The sequence below is a fragment of the Paramormyrops kingsleyae genome, chromosome 15 (assembly GCF_048594095.1).
Source record: "Paramormyrops kingsleyae isolate MSU_618 chromosome 15, PKINGS_0.4, whole genome shotgun sequence".
Classification (NCBI taxonomy): domain Eukaryota; kingdom Metazoa; phylum Chordata; class Actinopteri; order Osteoglossiformes; family Mormyridae; genus Paramormyrops; species Paramormyrops kingsleyae.
Window position 1 is genome coordinate 14758676 of NC_132811.1, and position 23492 is coordinate 14782167.

The following is a 23492-nucleotide window of genomic DNA, read 5'->3' on the forward strand; positions in this document are numbered from 1 at the left end:
ATGTGATTTGTGAAGTGGGTTATACTTTCTTAGTATATTTATGGTGAGATTTAACACTCCTGGGTTGATTTATCTGAAAGGACATGTACTCAAGGCTGTTGAGTTCCTCCCTACGGCACTCACTGGTCTGGAGGGTGAATTCGGTGGGGGACATGAGTGAGCACTGATGGGTGGAGACAGCCAGGCTGAGGGTGTACGCATTCCCACAGGTGAGGCCGACGAGGGTACAGGAGGTCTCCCTGGTGATGCAGGAAGTGGAATGTCCATCGATGCCTCTGGCAGTCAGTATGTAGGACTCCACCCCAATACTATAATTCCAGGATGCCAACACAGTGTCGTTCTTGCAGTTTACCTGGGCCTCCCACATGTCTGGCACACAAGGAGCTGGAACGATATGCAAAACAGCTAGCAGAGAACCTTCTGCTTTCAAGGTTGGTTAATAAAATACCTCAGAAGAGGAGCCTCTGGACACTGACCTGTGAGTAGGCTGTAGGCGGCACTGTCTGAGCTGTTGTATGTCTCTCCTATAGATTGGACTCTGGTGTAGTAGACCGTTCCGCAATGGAGTGTATCCAAAGTGCAGGATGTGGTTGTGGTGTAACAGAAGGTAGAATCTCCATCGCGCCCATCCAGGATGGCCAGGTAGGCCACAGCCCCATCACTCTCCTCCCATGACACATGTCCCAGGTTTGTCCTGCAGTCCACACGGGCTTGGACATGCTTCGGGGGACAAGGTTCTGGAGCATGACAACACGAGCTTCACGCTATTTGTGTATTGTTCTGGGCACCCCCCCCCCAACAGAACTTCTGCTCTACATATCAAGTCAAGTTTAATGTGGAAATGAAGAGCATGCTGAGGTGAAGAGAACAGTGGACCAGGAAACCTTAGCGTGACTGGTGGATACATGCAAGCAAATCAAACTAGAATTGGAATTGAGATGTACAAGAAGATGTATACCAGAAGATATATGTCGTAAAAAAAAGTAGAGATGGTTGTGAAGGTGTTCTACTGGAAAGCCCATGTCTGATCCTCAGGTATCACTGCCTCACCTGTGGTCTGGCTGACTGGGTCAGAGGTGACGATATCTTCACAGGCCTGATTGCTGGAAAGGACCGTGATGTTGTACTCACGGCCACAGGCCATATTATGGAGGGCACAGTAGTTGTCCGTGGTTGTGCATGAAGTCTGGAAGCCGTCACTGGTCACAGCCTCTGTGATGTAGTATGAGGCCCCCATGCTTGTGTCCCAGTAGACCTGGCCTACTGGTGGGTTGTACTGGATGCTAACATGAAGAGGCATGCATGGTTCTACATGTAAATGAGAACATTAAGTTATTAATTCCAGTATTTAAACCATGGGTTGTTGAGTGAGCTAGTCCTGAGTTCCTCAGGAGTGTGAAGCTTTATGGGAGGTTTTTTTGAGGTACCTTGAGATTGAAATAACAGCCAAAACTGAGATAAAGGTTTGTTTTTACATGAAAGTAATTCAGATTCTACTACAGCAAACCCCTGATGCATTAGAGACTCACAATTCTTAATTAAATCTTTTAGGGTTATCATTCTGGAGCGATGTCTCGAAAAAGACTGAGAACCTTATGGTACGGGAAGCGCATTAATGCCTTGTGAATTGCATCCTACTTGTGTCCTTACTTAACAAAGGTCTTTGTAGGATGGCATGTTTAGTCATAGCCGGTTTACCTGTCATGAGCTGGCGAGGCATCTTGGATGTGCTGTTGCAGGTCTCCCCCCGCGCGAGTACTGACACGAAGTATCGCTCCCCACATGCCAGACTGCTCATCTCGCAGTTGGTGTGGGTGGTGTCACAGGTGGCAACGTGGCCAGATGTTGCAGTGGCTGTAGCAACATAGGACATTGCTCCGGGGGAGAAGTCCCAGGTCACCACCGCCGTGGCCCTCTCGCAGTCCATGGAGGCCTTGATATGCCTGGGGAGACAGGGCACTGGTAGGAGAGGAAGCAACATTGGTTGGTTAGCTTCTGATCTGCTGGAGAATTTTCTAGTAGAATATTGGTGCTGCTTCACAGAACTGGTTGCTGACACAGGTTTGCCCACTTGGCCTACATTCCCTTATCTAATTTTTGGTATTCCATGCCACCTGAGTGGACATCCAGCATGGTGCTCTCCTGGCTGGTGCAGTGGCCATCCGACGCGGTCACGGACACGTGATAAACCTGGCCACAGTGCAGACCGGTCACATTGCACGAGCTGGCTCCCAAAGTCTGGCAATTGGTGAAGCGTTCGTCGCTGTCCTCCAGCGTGGCTGTGTAGGAGTCTGCGCCATCGCTTGCTGACCAGGACACGATCATGGTCCTTGACTCGCAGTCAAAGTGGGCGTCTACATTTTCAGGGATGCAGGGGACTGAAGGGAATGGGCAACCATTAAGCCAAGGAGAAACTAGACCTAGAGCTATACCTATAACTGGGGATTTAACCCAGGAGGAGTCTGGGTAGACTGGCGGTGTGGTCACTATAGTTACCTGTCTTAATTTCAACTGGATGGCTCCATGCACTGGAGCAGGTGCTGTCCTCTGCCCGAACAGTGACTGTGTATATCTTCCCACAGCTCAGGCTCCTGAGGTAGCAGGTATCCCCACGTGAGATGCAGGAGGCCTGGTGCTCGTCGCTGCTGGTGGCCTTCACTAGGTAACGCTCCGCCCCCCTGCTCCTGTTCCAAGTCACGGTTGCCATGTTGTCACCACATCTCAGGGTGGCCTCCAGGATTTGTGGAGAACAAGGTACTAGAGGAAAAAAAATCAATGCATGTGACATGTAAAACTTTGCATTTCCAACCATAAAGAGTTGGAATAATTATAATGCTTTAGTGGTCATAGAGGAAGCTGTGAGAGAGTGTACTTGGCAAGAGTGAAGATGTTTTTAAAGAAATTGTGAAGATGGTCATTTCAGCTTTAGTAGAGGGAAACGGCAAAATAGAAGTTAGGCTTATGGTCTGAGAACTTGTCCTAGGGGCAAGAGATGAAATAGAGCCTTACAAGGTAAAAAGGCAGCGGTTAACTACATGGGTGAGTACATGTGCCACGTGATTTCGTCCTATCACAGGACATCCAGGCCTGACCCCATCATCCTTATCCAAGCTTTGTGTGGTATACAGAATAATGTCCAAAGAATTGTTCTTTTAGTAAGAGACCTACTGGATTATTGGTGACCTTTGCAAGATCATTGCCTTTGGCCCATTGAAAGGAATCGTCCTATGGTGTTGGAAGCCATATGAAACGGTTGACATTAACATGTACAAATGTTTCTGCAAAGTGTACAGATTTTCCCATTTGGCGCACAGTCGTTACTAATATTGCCCCCTCATGTCATTCCCCCATATGTACAGTATGATGTGTCCACCTTACCTGTGCTGATGGGGAAGTCTTGGCTCCGCCTACTGTAACAGCTGGCTCCCTCAGCCACCACTCCCAGGACCAAGCTCTCCCCACAGGGCATCGTGCCAATGTTGCAGTCCGATCCATTGGTGGTGCAGGATGCCCATGTTTTGCCATCTGGGCCCCGCAAAGTAGCGATGTAGCTCAGAGCGCCCCAACTGAGGGGCCAGGATGCTGTCATGGTCCCATTCCTACAATCCACATCCATGCTGACATACTCTGGCGGGCATGGGGCTTTGGGGAATGCAAGAGTCGGTAGTGACAATCAGGACCATAACTAGTTATTTTCTTTTAGAGGTCATCATAGATGCAGGTCATCAGTATTCACATAGAAATATTTGCATATACACCAATGAGCCAACACATTTATGACCAGTGCAATATAAGCCAGATAAGGTCAGCTATCTTGTAAAAACAGCATGTCAAGGTGCAGGATACATTAGATGGCAAGCTGACTTTCCGTACTCGTCGTTGATGTGATGAATGCAGGAGTAAAGATGTGAACAACTTTTGTGTTGCATCATGTGGATGGCTAGGGATGTGGTGAGCATCTGTGAGATGTGTTGGAACAACAGCTCTGATCCGCAGCCACACAGCCCCATACACAACTGGGGCTGAAGCGCTGTGTCACAGCACATTACTTCTGTGGCCATCATTAAAGTTATCTGCAAATTGTGCCTTAGTAGCCCTTCTGTTTGTTTGTATGAAATGGGATAGATGTTCACATGTTGTATTGATGGGTCTTGGCCACCAAGACCCTGATAGATAATAGACAGACAGACAGACAGACATAGATACTGTAGATAGATAGATAGATAGATAGATAGATAGATAGATAGATAGATAGACAGACAGACAGACAGTCATATATGTATAGAACAGTATTAATTAGTGAAGGCCAAAATGAACCATTTGTGGTATTTTCTGATCCTACCAGATAGTGCTCTTGGTTTGTTCAGAGGCATGCTTTGAGCCCTGTTTTGAACAGAGAGCACCATCTAGTGGGCTAAAAAAATACAGCAAACACTTCACAAAGTGTTGTTTTGGCCATCACTAGTATTAATATCGTTATGCCAAAGTATTTTTTCTGTTTTACATTTATCTTAAATGGTCTGGTTAAATTGGCTGGGGGTCTCAATGAATTGAAAACAACTATATAAAAATATTGAGAAATAAATACATAGTAACTACAAATAGACAGTGGTAGACACACGGATATATATCCATCCATATCTAGGATGCCTTATATATAGATTTATGGATAAACGTAAAAAAAAAACTCAAGACAAAAATATTGAGAGATCATGAGCTCAGAAGGCGATATGATGGCCATGGCATGTAGCATGGATGGAGATGGAGACGGCGATGGAGATGGAGAGAGCCCCCTCACCAGACTGCAGCTGCATAGCGTTGCTGGGTGCACTGGTGCACTGCTGATTGGAAGCAGTCACTGTGAAGGTGTACTGTAGACTGCACTGCAGGCCTGGCACAGAGCAGCCACTGACTCCATTGCCGCCGTTGCAATAAGCCACCTGCCCCTGACTGTCCTCCGCATTGGCCACGTACAGCTCCGCCCCTCGCGAGTTCCTCCACTCCACCCAGGCGGAGTCTAATGGGCAGTCCATCTTTGTTCCAACCAGGAGTGGGACACAGGGCACTGGAGGCAGATCACGCAGACATTACTCTCACAAACTAACCACAATGCCACCAAACATGCACAGTTGCATGTGGTAGATGAGTTTAACAGTGCCATTCAGTGCAAGCTTGTGGCTTTTTTGCCACGAGAGTATACACGCCTGTTTGGAAAGGGTGCTCAGTGCTGGGAGCCCCCACACAGCCGTCTCTCTCTCCGGACACCTCCAGTGTGTACTCCGCGCCGCACTGCAGGCCGCTGATGACGCACTGGAGGCCTGTGACACTGCACACCTGAGAGCGGCTGCCGGGCTCCTTCACAGTAACGGCATACTGGACGCCCTGGACCGTGGGACTCCAGAAGATTGAGACGTTGCCTGAGAAGCAATCTGCACTGGCACTGATGTGATCAGGGGGACACGGGGCTGTATGAATAGGGGGGAAATATATATATGAAGAAGCAGCATCTCACCTCAGTATATGAGTATAACAAGCAGGGAAATGGCTGACCTGATGTGAAGCTGTTGGCCAAGCTGTGGGAGCTATTGCACTTGTCGTCAAGTGCCACAGCAGTAACGGTGTACCCGAGTCCACACTGCAAGTCAGGGATGTCACAGGAGGTGCTCTCGGTGTTGCACATTTTGACTAAGCCATTGTCGCTGACTACCTCCACTTGGTAGCGGTCCGCCCCGCTGCTTGGTTCCCAGGATAACCCAAGAACACCTGACTGGCACTCCAAATGGACGTCCACATCCTGGGGTTCACAGGGAGCTGGGGATAGAGGAGCAGCGTGAAGGAGCAGGTAGTGGCTCCACATTATCAGATCATACTCAACGTTTCTTACATGAATTAGCATTTTTTTAAAAACCACATTGTTACTCTGAAGAAGAAAGAAAACAGTTGTTGAAGTTGTATTCCTCATCAACAATTATTCATTGAAATTACTCTGTAATAATAACATATTCAATTGCATAATTACTCATGAATTGGTAAATAGTTAAAAATAGGCACTTAATATTAGGGAGTCAAGAGATGACCTGAATTGCTTGGTAAATGTTTAGTAAAAGCCAATTACCGGTCTTCAGGATATGCATTTCACTTTTTCCCGCAATGCAGTGCTCATCCAAGGCCGCGACAAACACCTCGTAAATTTGGCCGCAATGCAAGCCTGGGACGTCGCAGACCGTGTGGCTGGTGTTGCACGACGCCACATGTCCGTCACGCCCCTCGGCAGCAGCCATGTATGACATCACACCCTTCACTGGAGTCCAGGAGACAGACACTGTGTCCGAGCCACAGAATGAATGGACCGTGACCTGTGTGGGGGGGCAGGAGGCTGGGAGACAAAGGTGACATGGGCAGAGGGAGTATAAGATGGTGTTTTATGATGTCACTGTAGTTACATTTGCCCTTTCACTCTGATTGCTAAAAAGGACGGCAGTGTGACTTGGCTGCATTAACCGCTACACTCTTCCATCCACACCAGCTTGGAGTTTGCGGTTAATTGTTGTCATCTGAATGCTGTGTCCCCACTTTGTACATGTGCAGAGTTGGCATATTCTCTCTTGTTGTGCAGCTATCCTGTCTGTACTTTATTTCCCTTTGCTTTACTTTTTTCTCACACCTAAGGTTTGAGCTGATGAACTGTTATCTCTATGTTGCATATACCATGCCATTGTTTATGTGAATTTGGGCCCAGCAATGAACATACATCTTATCCAGGGTGTTTCATTTCATTGTTCCCAGTGCCCTGGAACCTTGTACTGGAAAAGCAAGTGATGGATGGAGATGCTGCATATTTCCGGCAGTAAAGGTCCAGAAAGAAGGTTACCTGTGTTAAAGGTGACCCAGGAGCTTGCCGGGCTAGGGCAGGTAAGGCCTTGTCCGCTCACGCTGACCCTGTACTCCTGGCTGCATTCCAGGGAGGTGATGTCACAGCTGGAAGTTGCAGTGGTACAGGAAGCAGAGTGTGTGATGGTGAGGGATTCGGCTGAGGCATTGTAAGATAAGGTTCCCTTCCCTGGGGTCCAGGAGATTGTGGCTGTGTTTGATGCGCAGTGCAGAGATGCTGCCAGTTGGTGGTGGGAACAAGGGCCTGCGGAGAGCAGGATGGCATTCATCTCATGGCTCCAGTTACAAATGGAGCTGGGGGAGCTCCGGAAGGGAGAGGACACTCGGCACTCTACCTGTTGTCACAGAAGTTGGCTCTCCTGAACTGGTGGTGCAGTGGTTGCTTGCGGCCAGGATTGTGATGGAGTAGTCCTGGCCACATAGCAGATCTTTCATGGTGCAATGTGTGTCACTGCCGGCGCAGAAGGTAGTGTGCCCGCTTGTGCCCTCAGCCTGTGCTATGTATGTGTTGGCGCCTTTTGCGGGGTCCCACACGATCGACACGATGCCCGATTCACAGTTCAGACTGGCCACCACATGAGTAGGTTTGCAGGGAGCTAAAGGAGGGGACATGTGGCCAAACAAAGGTACTGAGAAGCAGAGACACTTTTTTTAAGATGGAGATATTGGTGGATGGTGATGAAGGGTAGGTTCTCTATGACTTAAATAGTTCCAGCATGATTAAACTTAATATCTCGATCAGTGGGACCTCACCTGTGAGAAGATCCACAGTGCTGCTGACAGCACTCTCGCACTGATCAGTGAAGCCCACCACGCTGAAGATGTACCTTTCCCCGCAGTCGAGCTGCAAGAAGGTGCAGTTGGCACCAGTGGTGTTGCATGTGGTGCTCTCGCCCCGACTGTCCACCGCCTTCACTTGGTACATCTGTGTCACCTGTATGTAATCCCAGGACATGATGCCCACATTGGTACTGCAGTTTAGGTCCACTGTAGGGTTTGTGGGCCTGCAAGGTGCTGAGTGGGGGAAGGGAACATAGCATCAGCATTTGCCTTATTAATGGCCCAAACCCAGAACCGAAGTGGCAGGTCGTTCTCTGTATGGCAGCTGTACCCGATTTGACCTTGTGGTTGGAGTCTTGTATCATGTTGCATTTGGCGGAGGCAGTAGTGATGACAATGCTGTAGGTCTGGCCACACTGCAAGTTCTGGATGGTGCAGAATGTCTCAGTGGTCTCACAGGTGGCACGGTGCCCATTGCCACCAATAGCTAGGGCCGTGTATAGATTAGGCCCTGGGGTCATCTCCCATTGTACTGCAAATTCATTAGCATCACAGTCTGTCTTGGTTCTGATGTTTCCTGGTAGGCATGGGGCTGGATATAGAGAGGGAGATGATGTCTGAATATGTCTACATGTATGCAGACCGTGCCTTGTGTGATAACAAGGTCAGTAACGTAACTGCTAATGGGGGAAATCCATTTCAGCTGAAATGTTTATCTTATCCAAGCAAACAATTATCACTTATTTGTTAGTTGTTGATAAATGTTGATGTTGTTGATTTATTCACTTCTAGTACATAGGCTATCACGCAGGAGGCAAATTGTCTGTAATCTATCATTAATTATATTGTAAGGTTAAACATAATACTGTATTCTGATGTAGCATTTTAAAATATAGGAATAATACAAAGGCCCTCATGAATCTGAAAGGGTTCTAGGTTCCTGTAATTTAGGACATAACATATAACAGCCCTATAAACAGGGATGCACATAATTGATACACAATTGCCTTATATAGCGATACGTGGGGCAATTTCTTGTGGTAACATGACTGATGTGTACTTATTTTATGTGTATGCACTCTGCTACAATAAATGACTGTGCATTTTAACCTTTGTACCCCAATTTAAGTACAAATTAGCCATATAAAGGTTAAAATGCACACTATTTTTTTTACAGTAGTGCAATTGCACATAAAATAAGTACACATTTGTGATGTTACGACAAGAAGTTGCCAGGGGTATCGCTTTATATAGCGAATGTGTACTTGCATATCAGTTATGTGCATCCCTGCCTATAACAACATTCTGAATTCACAGTACCAAGACGCTACCTGAAACAAACTCGACAGTAGCATCCATTGTGCTGTTACATGCTTCGTTGGAGGAGAACACCATGGTGGTGTACCGGCGGCCGCAGTCCAACCTCATGCCGCACGTTGTAGAGTTGGAGGAGCAGGAAGTGCTATGCCCATGGGCTCCCGTGATCACAGCAGTGTAGACTAATGCACCTGTGCTCTGCACCCAGGAGACCCTCCCTCTGTTGGTGCCACAGTCTACCTGGGCCTTCAAACTGGAAGGCGGGCAAGGAGCTGAGTGGATAAGAATGCGAGGTCACATTTCAGAGCAGTAACGTTCACATTTAAGACAGACTTTGCGGAGAGCGTGGTGGCAATGGGAAGGCACCTGTGTCCATTTTGAGGGACTGAGTCCAGCTACTGTTGCACGTATCGTCCTGTGCCAGTACTTTAAAGAAATAACGCTCTCCGCACAGGCCCGTGTGCTGGTAGGAGATGCTGGAGGTTACGTGGGTGGTGATGGCACCATCCTCTGTCTGGTAATTCAGGAAGTATGTCACATCATCTCTGGGACTCTGGTCCCATGTGACCATCAGGCCATGGGTCACACACATAACTTGTCCTCTCAGGTTGCTGGGAGGGCAGATGGCTAAAAGAGTAACAAAGAAATCGGACTTTGAATCAGAACTTTTGGTCTCACATGAATATTACAGCCTTATGAAATGTAACTAGAAAACAAACCTGTCCTGAAGTTCTTCCTGGGACTTGGCTCACTTTGACAGCCTCTCTCAAGAGTCACCACAGTGACTAAATAGACCTCGCCACAGTGTAAGCTGAGGAAGGAGCAGCTGGTGGTGTTGGTCTTACAAGTCTGCACATGGCCGTCTGTGGTCGTGGCAGTGGCTGTGTACATCTCTGCTGCCATCACAGGATCCCATGTCACATATCCAAGGTTGCCTTCACATGTGAGTGCCACTGATATGTTGTTAGGAGGACAAGGACCTTTCCAGAGAAAGACAAATGAATCTTGCTTCGCTCAATCCATGATTCTTCAATCAAAGGATTACAATGCTGGCCCCAGGAGTAGTTTTAGGAAATTTGGGTAATTACTCAATGTTGCAGCAATCCTGTCTTCCTGTCTTCCAATCAGGGCCACTGTTCTTGAAGTTCTCCGTAAAGAGTGAAACTCCAAAATGCAGATATCATCCTAGCCAGACTTAGTAGTTTATAAGTGATGCCTTGACAAACCAAAACATTCCTGCAGCATCACAGCAGGGTTACATCTGTATTGCATCTATACTGAGATAGTTACGTCCCTCAGATTCCCTTTCTCCTTGCTCATTGACAAGCACGTGTAGTGTTAAAGAAAGCATGTAGGGAAACATCTGCCTGAGGAATAGAGTATGAGACATGTGCGAGAGATGCCTACAGAGATGTTGTTTGACAGCTAGAAGAGGATAAGAAACATTGTAGCAGGAAAGGCCTTTCTGCTTCCACTTACACCTGGTCCCAGGGCAACAGGCTTGTTTGAAGCCACCTTAAATTCTTCCTTAGTTATCTCCAGTGGTTCACAGTACCTGTGGTGAATGTTCTAACAGCATGATCCTACGATACAGATACCTGCTATATAGGTGACGGCAGTGCTGAAGAATCCGAAGCAGGTGTCTGAGTTGGGCACCACTGTGATGATGTACATCTGTCCGCAATGCATTCTGGGTAGTTGGCAGAGTGTCTGCGTGGTAAAGCAACTCTTGCTGTCGCCGTCCCTTGCCAGGGCAGTCACGTTGTAGGATGCCGCACCAGGACTGGCTTGCCAGGTCACCTCTGCCGTGTTGTCAGCACACAGCAGGATCACACTCACATTCTGTGGTGCACAGGGAGCTGTGGGAGAGGCGGCCATTAGCAGGAGCTGAGGTACCCTTATGAGGAGCTTTTCAGAAAACGTTATACCTGTGTGGAATTCCGTTGAAGCCATCTGGCTGCTGTTGCAATGTCTGGCCACCGCTCTAACGGTGACATTGTACTTCTGCTGGCACTCCAGGCCAGTGAAGGTGCTCGTGGTCTCCATCGTGTTCTGAGTGTACACCTCCCTGCCTCCCATCACGTGCACTAAGAAGCTTTCTCGGCCCAGGCTCTCATCCCAGCTGATGAGGGCGATGTTGCTGCTGCAGTAGTAGGTGGACTTTACCATGACAGGAGGACAGGGAGCTGGAGATAGACAAAGATTCAGAAAAATCATGTGACGCCAAGAGACAATCACAGCATATCGATGCTGTGCCCAACAGGATTAGCATGATGAGTAATGGCAGTGATCTAGAGCAGGGGTGGGCAACCTTATCTGCAATAGGCCAGTGTGTTTGCAGGTTTTTTGGGATTACCTTTAGATCAGCTGTTCAAACCTAGGGGTGAGGACTCTTCAGCCAATAAGTCCTCTAATTAGTAATTAGGGAGTTGCAGCGAAAACCCTCATACCCAACGGCCTTTTCTGGATAAGATTGCCCACCCCTGATCTAGAGTCTTTTGTATGCCGTAAACACAGCCCTCCATCCATACCAGAGATATACCTGTGACAATAGTGAGCTCGGAGCTTGGTTCACTATTGCACTCCTTCCCCAGGGACATGCCTTGTACCATGTACATTTTGCCACACTGCAGCTCAGGCAGGTCACAGAAAGTTCCATTGGCATTGCACCCTTTCCTGTGGCCCATGACTGAGGTGGCATTGAGGACATAACCCACAGCAACATCTTCCTTTCTCCATGAGACAGTCGCCATGTTCGTTTCACAGACTAGGCTGTGGCTAATCATGACAGGGGCGCATGGAGCTGTAAGACGAAAAATGGCATGAGGTGCAAGAAGACCTCCATTGTTCCTTTCCAACCATCGGGGAAGAAGCTGCACGCCATCTTAGGGGGTCAGTGGGCTTTATACCTGTCTCCACGGTTCTGTAAGCCAGAGAGCTGCTGTTACAATTCCCATCGCCTGCCAACACTGTCATGTTGTATATCTGACCGCAGGCGAGCCGAGTCAACAGGCAGGTGGTTTCCATGGTGTAGCAAGAGGAAAGGTCACCCTTCCTGCCCTTTGCCAGCACTGTGTACTCCAGGGCTCCTGGGCTGGCGTTCCAGGAAACCAGCACTGCATTGTCATCACAGTCCAGCTGGGTCACCATACCTTCAGGTTCACAAGGTCCTGTGGGCATAGGTGACACAGGGAGCGGGGACACAAGTCACAGACAGGGAAGCTGCTGGGACCATGTAGTTATCCAACATAGGGCACCTCCTACCTGTCACCACTGAGACGGCAGAGCTAGCTGTGCTGTTGCACTGTTTGCCCTGGGCAACCACAGTGGCAGTGTACTGCTGGGTGCATCTCAGGTCGTCCAGCATGCAGGTGAGTTCTGAGGTGGAGCAGAACTTGCTTGGGTCACCACTTGAACTGGTCACAGTAGCGGTGTAGGCTGTGGCCCCAGAAGAGCTGTCCCATGATATTACCAGGGTATTTGTGCCACACATCACAGCCCCTTTCACGGTCTGTGGGACACATGGTGCTGCCAATGCAGAGGCAAGAAGATCGATCCATTATCAACACTCAATTTACTTGAGACCATCTATCCTCTCATCCAGCACAAGGATGCAATGAGCCTGGAGTGTAATAACAATGGTATCAGTTTGCCAGCCGGGGAAGCATGAAACATACCTGTGTGAACGATTTCCGGCACTGTCGTCATGCTGCTGCAGTTGCCCCTGCTAGCCGCCATGTAGACACGGTACTGCTGGCCACATTGCAGCCCCTCGACTTTGCAGGTTGCATCCCAGGTGGTGCAAGAATATGTGTTTGTGTCCTCAGCCAATACGATTACACTGTAGTTCAGCAGTAGTTCACTACGGGAGTCCCAGCTGACAGTCAAAGCACTGGTACTGCAGTCGATGTGACTCTCTGTGTCCCGCGGCACACATGGAGCTGATGGGAAAGAGGGTCAAACGATATGCAATACAAGTCTGTTTTGCATTTTTTTATCACCTATTTGAAGAATAAAAACAGCGAACCCCAGGGTACAACAAAACACAGTAACATGAGTTTCCATACGGAGTCGTTTACCCGTTTCCTGCTGCACTGGCTCGCTGCTCAGGCTCTGGCAGGTGCCGTCGTCCGACGAGACCGTAAAGTTGTACTCCTGGCTACAGTAGAGACCTTCGATCCAGCAGCCAGGCTCGCTGCTTTCACAGGACACGGTGTGCCCATCCACACCCGCCGCCGTCGCCAAATAGGACACCGCATTTGCAATGGCGCCCCAGGACACAAAAGCCCTGTCACTCGAGCAGTTAGTCTGGACCACCACATTAGACGGAGTGCATGGGGCTGAAGGAACAAATAAAGCGAGAGGTTCTCTGCCAGAGTTCAAACTTTTATTGACTGAAGTCCTTGCTATTGAAGAAGGAGAAGGCTCAATTTTTTAGGGAAAAAAATGGGAATGTCACTTGTGCATGAGAAGGCATCACCCAGATATTGTTTAGCAAGAGCAAGTCTTTTTAAAACTTATATGTTTGTACAGTTTACATGACTCATCCTTAGGAAAGAGAAAGTTAGCCCATAAGTGATATACACCAGGATGAAAACATTTTGTACTCCAAATGACTCTGTGGCTATATATCAAGTCCCCTCAACAGTAATACCATTAGGGTTTCAAAGCAGCACCATACCTGTCTGGAGTACTGCATTCTTGCTCTCCAAGCTGGTGCAGTCTCCACTCAGTGCCACCACCCCTATGGTGTAGACCCGGCCACACTGCAGGTCATTGAAGTTGCAGGCCAGCTCACTGGAGACGCATTCAGAATGGGCCCCACCATTGCTCCGTGCAATAGCCCTGTAGTGTTGGGCCCCTGGGGTTGGTGTCCACATGACATTGGCCAAGTTCCCCTCACAGTTGTGACTGGCTGCCACCTCGGTCGGCACGCAGGGTACTGAGGGGCACACAGCACAGACCTTCACCAGCCTAGTTTTCAGGGGCTGTAGGTTATACAGGCTCTTCTCAATTTGTAACCACAAAACCATCTATTCCTTTCCAGAAAGAGAATGTATCTTTGCTCCTATTTACCATCCATATACCCCAAATGGCTGACAAATGTAGGCACCACACCCTGGATTCCCACAATGACAGCAACACCAGAAACAATCTGCGTGTCACCTATTAATCAAGGCTTCTTTGTGTAAATGAATACATCTTGGTGTTTTGGTCATGTTAGATCTTTGATCTGGCTCTGACTGTCCTATTTGGCCGCTTTGCATGTTTTTTTGACTTGTTCCCACTGTCTTACTATAATACTGTTAGAAAAATAAAGACAAAGAAAAAAACCCTTGGCCTGAAGCGAAGAGGAAAAAACAGAAGGTGTGTAAACATCCATGACTACAAAGCAACTTTGCTACTGTACCTTCCTGGATGGTCAAATCCCTGCTTGGAAGACTCAAGCAGCTGCCGTTGTTTGACATCACCACCACAGTGTAAGACTCTCCGCACTCCAGGCCGTCGAAGGTGCAGCGAGTTTCTGTGGTGTTGCAGTATGTCCTTTCCCCACTCCCCGCCAACATAATGGCGACATACCCGTCCACATGGGCTGAGGTGGCCCAGCTCACGCCCAGTGTCCCATTGCCACAGTTCAGCTGGGTTGACACGTCCTCTGGGCCACAGGGGACTAGATAGCCGAGAGGAAATAGCTTGAGATGACAGTCTCAAGAAGAGGGACTCAGATATTCAAAAGTTAAGGAAAAAGGAATGATGGGGGGAAAAAAACGAAAGTAAATACCAGAGTCAAAGTAGATGGATTTGGAATGTGCGGCCGGACACGTCCCACTGTGCTGTGCCACCCAGACCTTGTACTTCTGGCCACACTTGAGGCCCGAGACCTTGCAGCCGCTGCCCGTGGTACTGCAGCTTAGCAGCCCTCCCACCTGGTCCTCCATGGAGGCTGTGCACGAAGCCTTGCTCTGCCAGGTCTGCCACACGACCAACGCGTGGTTCTCCGAGCAATCTAAAGTGGCCTGGACTTGCTCTGGAGGGCAGTTAGCTGCAAGGTTTGGAGGACAGAATTGAATTTCTAGGAATGTGTGGAATGGTCATTTTAGTTTGAGGAATGATAATTTTCATTGGCTTTAGCCTATTCGCTGAGAAGTCAAAAAATTCTTAGGAACATGACATGGAATAAAGTGAGTGTGACTGGTAAATGACTGCGTTGTTTAAATTAACATAAGCAGTTGTTTCAATCAGTCACAAATAAGATTTCCACCACCAGTGCCATCCTCTCAAGAAACTCATATAATTGCTAGAGGTGTACCGATCTGATATTTGAGATCGATATTGGCACCGATCCATACCTATTAGACAGATCAGGTATCGACCATACGTGACCAATCCACATCCGATACTTAATTATTTAATTTTCAGCAGTCAGTCAAAAGCTCCAATTTCTTGTTAAATCAACTTGTACAATCACACCAGCTTTTTCCCAAAGCTGCCACTCAGTTTTTTTGCCACTCAATGGGAGTGCAGTGACTTCTGCCTGCTGTGACATCATGCGCATTCCCATTTAAGTATGAGAAGCATAAGCACATAGGAGCATGACGATCTGGAAGCATTTTACGCTTTAAACAATAACTAGTAGCACAGCAATTTGCAATCTTTGTAAAGACAAAGTTATGAGAGGTAGAAGTGGCATGTAGTGGAAAATCCCGCTAAACAAAGTGCACGCAATTGTGACACAACGCGAGTGATATGAAAAAAGCAATGTATGATTTGTGCGTTGCTAGCTTGGGCAGTTTTGCACACTCGCTACAGCTTGTGATACACGACAGGCTGCTATTGCAATGAAGCGCTAGCTGGAGAAGCATTACGGGGCATTTTAAGCATTCTCCTCTTGTGTGTTCTCGCTTGGAAGATATTCAAAGTGAACTGGTATCAGATCAGTACTTATATCGGCCGATACCCTCTGTTCAGGTATCGGGGTCGTATTGGCACTGAAAAAGTTGGATCGCTGCACCTCTAATAATTGCATAGGTTTCATGTAGAGAGTATTGTATCAGCCCCTACCACTACCCATGTCTGTAAAACTGAATACTGTCCCACATCACATTTTTCCTCCATGTGTGCCTGAGCACCAGCATACCGGTTTCTCTGATGACCCGTACACTCTCAGAGCTGTTGCACTTAAAGTTGGAAGCCACAACATAAACAGTGTAGCTCTGCCCACAGGAGAGGCCACGGATCACACAGCTGGTATCCGCTGTCTGGCAGAGGTGGACGGCACCATCCGGCCGCACAGCCGATGCGATGTAGAAGTCCGCACCGTGGCTGTACTCCCAGCGCACTGTGAGATCGTTGGTGGCGCAGTCTAAATCAGTAGATACATTCTGAGGAACGCAGGGCACTGAAAAGCACCAAAAGAAAAATATATATATATCAGCAATTGCTTTCACCGTTAGACAAATCAGCTCTTTTTTAACTAGTCCATAAGAGACCAATCCACGCCTAACCTGTACAGGCCACGACTAGCATCAGAGAGGTGTGTCAGGAGCCCTTACCGGTCTCGGCCACTTCCCCGAGGGCCTTCTCACTGGAGCACTCATCGTCCGAGGTAGTGATCCATACTGTCAGGCTCTCGCCACACTGCACACCCGGGGTGGCACAGCTGTTAGTGATGGAGCTACAGTTGTACAGGTTGTGGGAGTTCCCCATCATCTCCACCATGTACATCTTAGCCCCGGCGGCTGCGTCCCATTGGCTGATCAGGACGTCCGAGTGGCATTCCGACCTCGTCTTCACATTCCGTGGCTGGCAGGGGGCTGGGAGGAGATCAGACACATCAGTGGAGCTAATGCTAATGCCTCTGCATCTTTGTACTTCTTTACCTGTTTCCTTACTGAAACCATCTTTGTACTTCATTTCCACCCCTACCTGTTCGGATGTGGGCGGGAAGGCTAGCACTGCTGTTGCATTCCCCGCTCATGGCGAACACAGTGAATCGGTATCTGCGGCCACACTTGGTGTTGGTGAAATAGCAGGACGTCTCCCTGGTCAAGCAGTCCGTTCGCTCGCCTTCTGAGTCCACCGCGGTGGCCCTGTAGTAGAGGGAGTTGCTGGTGGCCCCCCAGGAGAATATGATCACGTTGCTGAAACACTCACGGAAGACCTCCACGTTGGTGGGGGAGCACGGCACTAAGATGGCAGAGGGGGGAACGAAAACATCTGAGACAGGTTTCCATTGGTGTCGCCTTTCTGTCTCCACAGAGACTAGAACACGCTGAAGAGGCTTAGATATCTCTAGAGATGTCAGAGAAATTAAGACAAACGCTACTTGGAAGGACAGAATTCTAAACCCCCGATGGGATATTTTTTAGATGAAATGTCTAAATAGAAAAGGTCAGTGGAAAACAACAATGTGGATGAAGTTAACACAAGAGCGGCCGCACCTGTCTCAAAATAACTGCTGGAGTTGGTCGTGCTCTCGCAGGTTTTTGACATAGCGATGACATGCACCGTGTAGCGCTGGCTGCAGAGAGTGCCAGTGATCTGGCAGCTTGGCGAAAGGGACGTGCAGGACAGGACTGTATGACGGCTGTCAATGGCCAGCGCCTTGTATGAGTCGGCACCATACACTGAATTCCATGTCACCATTACACTTCTGCTGACACAGCTGTATTCCACAGAGATGTGCTCGGCTGGGCTCAGAGCTGAGAATGAGAGGAGATGCTGTTCAGTCTCACGTCCTTTTGTCAGATTGTATAGAAACACACCATCAGAGTTTTGGCAGAGAAACTACGTTAATGAAATCCACGGGGGCCTAAGGCCCACCCCAGGCAGGAGAAGGCATAAGGCTGGGGTACACCCTGGCCAGTAGGCCAGTCTGTCAGAGAGCACCAACAACCTGGGCCGTCAGAGAGCACCTACATCCTGGGCAGTCGGAGAGCACCTACACCCTGGGCAGTCAGACAGCACCTACACCCTGGGCAGTCAGACAGCACCTACACCCTGGGCCGTCAGAGAGCACCTACACCCTGGGCAGTCAGAGAGCACCTACACCCTGGGCCGTCAGAGAGCACCTACACCCTGGGCAGTAGGCCAGTCTGTCAGAGAGCACCTACATCCTGGGCAGTCAGAGAGCACCTACACCCTGGGCAGTCAGAGAGCACCTACACCCTGGGCCGTCAGAGACACCTACATCCTGGGCAGTCAGAGAGCACCTACACCCTGGGCCGTCAGAGAGCACCTACACCCTGGGCAGTAGGCCAGTCTGTCAGAGAGCACCAACAACCTGGGCCGTCAGAGAGCACCTACATCCTGGGCAGTCAGAGAGCACCTACACCCTGGCCAGTCAGAGAGCACCTACACCCTGGGCCGTCAGAGAGCACCTACACCCTGGGCCATCAGAGAGCACCTACACCCTGGGCAGTAGGCCAGTCTGTCAGAGAGCACCAACAACCTGGGCCGTCAGAGAGCACCTACATCCTGGGCAGTCAGAGAGCACCTACACCCTGGGCCGTCAGAGAGCACCTACATCCTGGGCAGTCAGAGAGCACCTACACCCTGGGCCGTCAGAGAGCACCTACACCCTGGGCCGTCAGACAGCACCTACACCCTGGGCCGTCAGAGAGCACCTACACCCTGGGCCGTCAGAGAGCACCTACACCCTGGGCCGTCAGAGAGCACCTACACCCTGGGCAGTCAGACAGCACCTACACCCTGGGCAGTCAGACAGCACCTACACCCTGGGCCTTCAGAGAGCACCTACACCCTGGGCAGTCAGACAGCACCTACACCCTGGGCCTTCAGAGAGCACCTACACCCTGGGCAGTCAGACAGCACCTACACCCTGGGCAGTCAGAGAGCACCTACACCCTGGGCAGTCAGAGAGCACTTATACACAAACACTACAAGCATCAAACCCAAACACACACACAATCACACATTATAGACAATTCAGAAACATCAATTAGTTAAACTGCAATTCTTTGTTCTCCAAGAAGAAATAAAAGTAGCTGAAAGAACAGTAACACTATTTGTGGGGGCACATATAGTAGCTTAATATATCAATAAACCAGAAACTAAGTATTGATTAGGTACTGATCCTGGGTTCATTCATCATTATCAGTCATAATGGATCACGTATATCATGCAGTTATGATATTTGTTCATGATTTGTACTTGAGTAATAACTGAGTATATTTACATTTGTATTATGTGCTAAAGAGATACAATCAGCAAGAGTGAGACAATGAGGGAAGGTGATTAAAGTATACTGGAAATGTCTAAAAGCGTAAAATTTTACACTTTATCCAGTAAATACTGCCTGCAAATCAACTTTAATCCTTTTAAAACTTACTGCTCGTTTTGTAGGTAAAATGAGTGGCGTCCCCAGCCTGAAGAAAAACGTTGTATGACGATATGGCCACATCGTAGGCCGAGCACATTTTGATGTTCTTGATGTCCACGTAGGTGGCCGACACGTTGGCAGTAACGGGTGCGGCGCTCGAGTCGCTGGTGTCGGCGATCGTCACCCGGTAGAGCAGCACTTTATCCACGGCTTTCCACCTTACGCGGGCTGTACTTTCTTCTACATGCTCGCCTCCCGTAACTTCTGGCGGGCCTAGCACTAGGGGGCAGAGATAGATCATTATTTAATAATGATACAATTCATCTGTCTTCCAACGCTTATCCTGGTCATTGTTTTATATATCAAATTTGTGGGATTAATAATAATTTTTTAATAAAAACTGATTGGAAAGGGTATGTTAGTACTTCTTTTTGTCCCAGTGATTTCATTTATTTATTTACAACTCACAGGTAACGATGGTCCTGACTTGACTGGCAGCGCCCTGGCCAGCGGCGTTGCAGGCGTACACGTAGCAGTTATAGGAGGTGGCCGGCCGCAGCTCCCCGATCGCGGCGCTCAGCGCCTCCACGCTTCGGCTGAGTCTCTCGCCGGGGGACGCCACTGTTACCAAGTAGCGCCCGGCGCCTTGGACAGGCGCCCATTCCAGCCGGATAGCGGTGCTCGATATTGCTTTTAAAGAGGTGATCCATGTGGTAGCGGGAACTGTTCGGGAGGGAAGGATGAATCTTCAAACAAGTCACGTTTCTTGTACGTTTGCACGGTTGTCTGCCACTGATCAGTGTCGTAGATTGGATTTAAGGGTGTTTTAACAGTGTGCCAAACGACGGGTATTGCATGATATTACACGTTACAGGTAACGAGGAAGAGATGTCAGCATCGACACTCGGCCGTGCCATCATGTATTACCTGTCGTGGCTATGCTGGTTCCCACACACCTGACGTGGTAAAACTGAAACACCTTCACAGTTACATTGTAGGTCGTCGCCGGCCTGAGACCATAGACCAGCCTTTCTGTGCTCGATGCAGGCAGCGTCACCACCACTGGGGCGACGTCTGTAACATTTACCACCCGCAGATCCAGGAAATAGTTCGTGGCACCGATATATTTATTCCATTTCACTGTTAACGAAGACGCTGATGTGGACTTGATGGCCGTCACAGGGCAATCTGAAACAATGGAGGGGGAAAACCCTTAAGCAGACGTTTATTAATCCAAACAAAATCATTATTCTATTAATCCATCCATCCAGGTTCGGTAACCGGTTGTTATATCGCGGTCTAATTAAATGTTCGCTGCCTGGTAGCTTATCGTTATGTTGGTTTTGAAGCCTATGAGATTTTTTATTAATAAATATTTAAGAATTAATATAGCCTCAAAACAAAATCAAAGTATCCCAATGATACTTAATATGTATATTTTATATGAATATAATATGATAGACTAATAAAAGTTTGTATATCAGAAATTCAGCAAAATATATAAGGAAACATACAGTGACTGTATAACATTACTGTAGATGCATAAACATGTCGATTTATAAAAAGCTATTAGTTAAAAGTTTATGGATTTACAAATACGACAGCTGACTTATAAATACATATTTAGACAAAAATGTACCCAAATTGGCCGCTGTGCGGGGAACCTGAAAAAAAAAGAGAAAACCAAAATTACAGCGGCAAGAAAAGAACTTAGCTTAGAGCATAGTACTTAAAACTGTACATTTTAAAAAATGAAGAAATTTAAGATCACATTTACCTGAGGCAGAAACGCCGTTATGAAGAATAAACTCAATGCTCGCAACAATCCCATGTTTGACAATGACCGCAGGGATTCAATTAGTTCTATACAAGGCAGGCAGATACAAAAGGTGTTCTGGATTCCTTTGAGCTAATGCACAGGTAGGGCCACTGCGTGGGAACCAATCAGTACTGACTAAATGGGGACAAGTGGCCTCCTGGTGCCGTTGGGCTTAAAGGTATCATAGTAGAGGAAAACACACACAAAGGCCAATGAGTGTGTGTAAGTGCATAACATTCAAATGCATTTACTCTGATTTGCCTAAATATTTCAGATAATTACATTTATTTGTTTTCTTTTGTGATGTATCCTATTAGTGTTCAAAATGTCAGAAGGGATCTCAGTTTGAAGAAAAAAACTGGATTGATGATCTGGTACCTTATTGTATTATTATTATTATTATTATTATTATTATTATTATTATTATTATTATTATTGTTATTATTATTTGTTGGAGAATTTGTTGTTTTACCCAGAATCATTTTTTGCTCACTTTGTCAGCAGGCACCACCTCTACTCAAGAAAAACTAAAACAAAAAACAGGGGGAATTTTGCAGATTTAACCATGGGTTGGGTTAGCGTTATGTTTTTATTTCTGGTAGTTCCCACAAACGGAAAGTATGAAGAAACAGCCTTTCCATCATCACTAAGTCAAACTTAACAGAAGCATGTGAGTATATATTGATTTTAACCAGGCAATCTAAAGTTACTGTACAGAACATTTTAAGTTCTTCAAAGTCTGATCTGACTGTAACACGCAATACAGGGCAGGAACTACATTAAGGAAACACTGGATGCTCTGAATTGCAAATGAACCTTGACTTGTACTGATACACTAGGCTGTAGGAATTATGAAGCAGGGTTTCTGAGTCGATTTTTGTAAAATCTTATTTGGTTTTAAACATAAATAATGGGGTCTGCATTTGCTGGTTAAACTGAAGCCCTCGGTACTATGAATGTGGGCTATGCTGCCTGTAAGAGAGCCTATTATCTAGCGACAATGAGGGATTAACAGCGCCTAGTTCCTGACACTACATAAGAAAGGATGGAGCTAATATGAAAGTGAATATGCCCCCTAATTTCAGCCAGGAAATTTAAGCTGCTCCTTAGACAATGATCAGATGGTCAGAGCTGCAATGTTCTCTGCCTGAGCCAAACTGTTCTCTTACAGTCTCTCCGCGTTAAAAACGAATGCGTGTGATGCAATTATTTTGTCAAATCATTGCTTTTATGGTGGGCATATGGAAAACATAACACTTAAATATTATTTCCTTCTATGACAATGCTCATGTGATATTTCTTAAAATGCACATACATTTATTCTGTTTTAGGTAAAAGTGCATCATGTTTTCAGTATTCAGCTTTCAGTATTTGCTGACAAATAATTCCCTAAACAGGAACAGCTACTTATGCAGCTACACGGTAAATATTTATGTATACAGGGAATGTAAGATTTCCCAGGTTTATTTTGCTGATAAGTTAAACTTCTGGAAGACATCTCACTAGTCACAATACCTTCAGGTGATTAGATGTCAAAAACAATGGATTAATGACTTGTGCTACATGGATGGTGTTTTAGAAAAACTCCATCAAGGGCAACTCCACCTTCTGCAGTTCAGCCTACAGTGGGACATAAATATGCCTGCTTGTGAATCAGAATTTAAAAGAATGTGTTTTGTATTTAATATGTCATAAGTTAAACAAAAAAGTTATTTCTTGGGAGTTTCAAATTAATAAATATTACCATGTTAAAAATGTGCAGATTACCTAGGTAAGGATCTGTGAAAACGTAAGTATTGTATTGTCATTTTATTTTTTATTCATGTATTAATATGTAATTTATTTTACAAAATAAAAAACCCTATTAATACATAAGATCAAAAATAAGCATTAATGAGGATGTATAGTATAAAGAATTAAAAAATGTAATTTTAGCTTGTATATATACATATGTCGCATCCTGCCCGCCATGTACACCTGACCCTCCTGTCTCCTACCCAGCGTGACCCTGACACTTGTTTGTCTTGCCTCTCATTCCTAGCCCTCGTGTTAATCACTCCCAGTTGCCTCTTGTTAGTTCCCTTGTTTGTGACATAAATACATGCTTCCCTGTCCTGTGTTCCCCAGTCCAGTCATTGATGTTGTACTTTCCTGTTTCCTGTGCCCTTCTAGTCCTCCTGTTTCTGATCCCTTGTGATCCTGTTTGTTTACAGTCCCTGTTCATGTATTTCAACCTTTTTCTGTTCAACCTGTCCTTGAGTCCTTCATCCCTCAAGGCATGACACACACACACACACATATGTATGTTCTGTCCTGATTTAGTCAATGACTCAAACAACAATA

At 47.2% G+C, this 23492-nt stretch overlaps 1 protein-coding gene across 1 annotated transcript in view; it reads right to left on the reverse strand.

Moving 5' to 3' along the window:
• fndc7b (fibronectin type III domain containing 7b) overlaps window positions 1-21161 on the reverse strand; it is a 33082-nt gene extending 11921 nt beyond the window's left edge. Inside the window, exons 1-37 of the mRNA XM_072700088.1 lie at window positions 21108-21161; window positions 20970-20994; window positions 20258-20518; window positions 19799-20053; window positions 19340-19609; window positions 17430-17690; window positions 16915-17175; window positions 16542-16802; window positions 16127-16387; window positions 14771-15031; window positions 14399-14659; window positions 13670-13930; window positions 13068-13328; window positions 12666-12929; window positions 12253-12516; window positions 11898-12158; window positions 11531-11791; window positions 10917-11174; window positions 10587-10847; window positions 9708-9968; window positions 9355-9615; window positions 9003-9260; window positions 8003-8263; window positions 7645-7905; window positions 7227-7487; window positions 6872-7135; window positions 6078-6376; window positions 5551-5920; window positions 5205-5465; window positions 4799-5065; window positions 3379-3642; window positions 2497-2757; window positions 2115-2378; window positions 1699-1959; window positions 1051-1308; window positions 477-737; window positions 124-384 (exon numbers count right to left, since the gene is read on the reverse strand). Coding sequence (XP_072556189.1) covers window positions 124-384; window positions 477-737; window positions 1051-1308; window positions 1699-1959; window positions 2115-2378; window positions 2497-2757; window positions 3379-3642; window positions 4799-5065; window positions 5205-5465; window positions 5551-5920; window positions 6078-6376; window positions 6872-7135; window positions 7227-7487; window positions 7645-7905; window positions 8003-8263; window positions 9003-9260; window positions 9355-9615; window positions 9708-9968; window positions 10587-10847; window positions 10917-11174; window positions 11531-11791; window positions 11898-12158; window positions 12253-12516; window positions 12666-12929; window positions 13068-13328; window positions 13670-13930; window positions 14399-14659; window positions 14771-15031; window positions 16127-16387; window positions 16542-16802; window positions 16915-17175; window positions 17430-17690; window positions 19340-19609; window positions 19799-20053; window positions 20258-20518; window positions 20970-20994; window positions 21108-21161 — 9376 coding nt within the window. The remainder of the gene's footprint in view (window positions 1-123; window positions 385-476; window positions 738-1050; window positions 1309-1698; window positions 1960-2114; window positions 2379-2496; window positions 2758-3378; window positions 3643-4798; window positions 5066-5204; window positions 5466-5550; window positions 5921-6077; window positions 6377-6871; window positions 7136-7226; window positions 7488-7644; window positions 7906-8002; window positions 8264-9002; window positions 9261-9354; window positions 9616-9707; window positions 9969-10586; window positions 10848-10916; window positions 11175-11530; window positions 11792-11897; window positions 12159-12252; window positions 12517-12665; window positions 12930-13067; window positions 13329-13669; window positions 13931-14398; window positions 14660-14770; window positions 15032-16126; window positions 16388-16541; window positions 16803-16914; window positions 17176-17429; window positions 17691-19339; window positions 19610-19798; window positions 20054-20257; window positions 20519-20969; window positions 20995-21107) is intronic.
• Between the last annotated feature and the right edge of the window lie 2331 nt (window positions 21162-23492).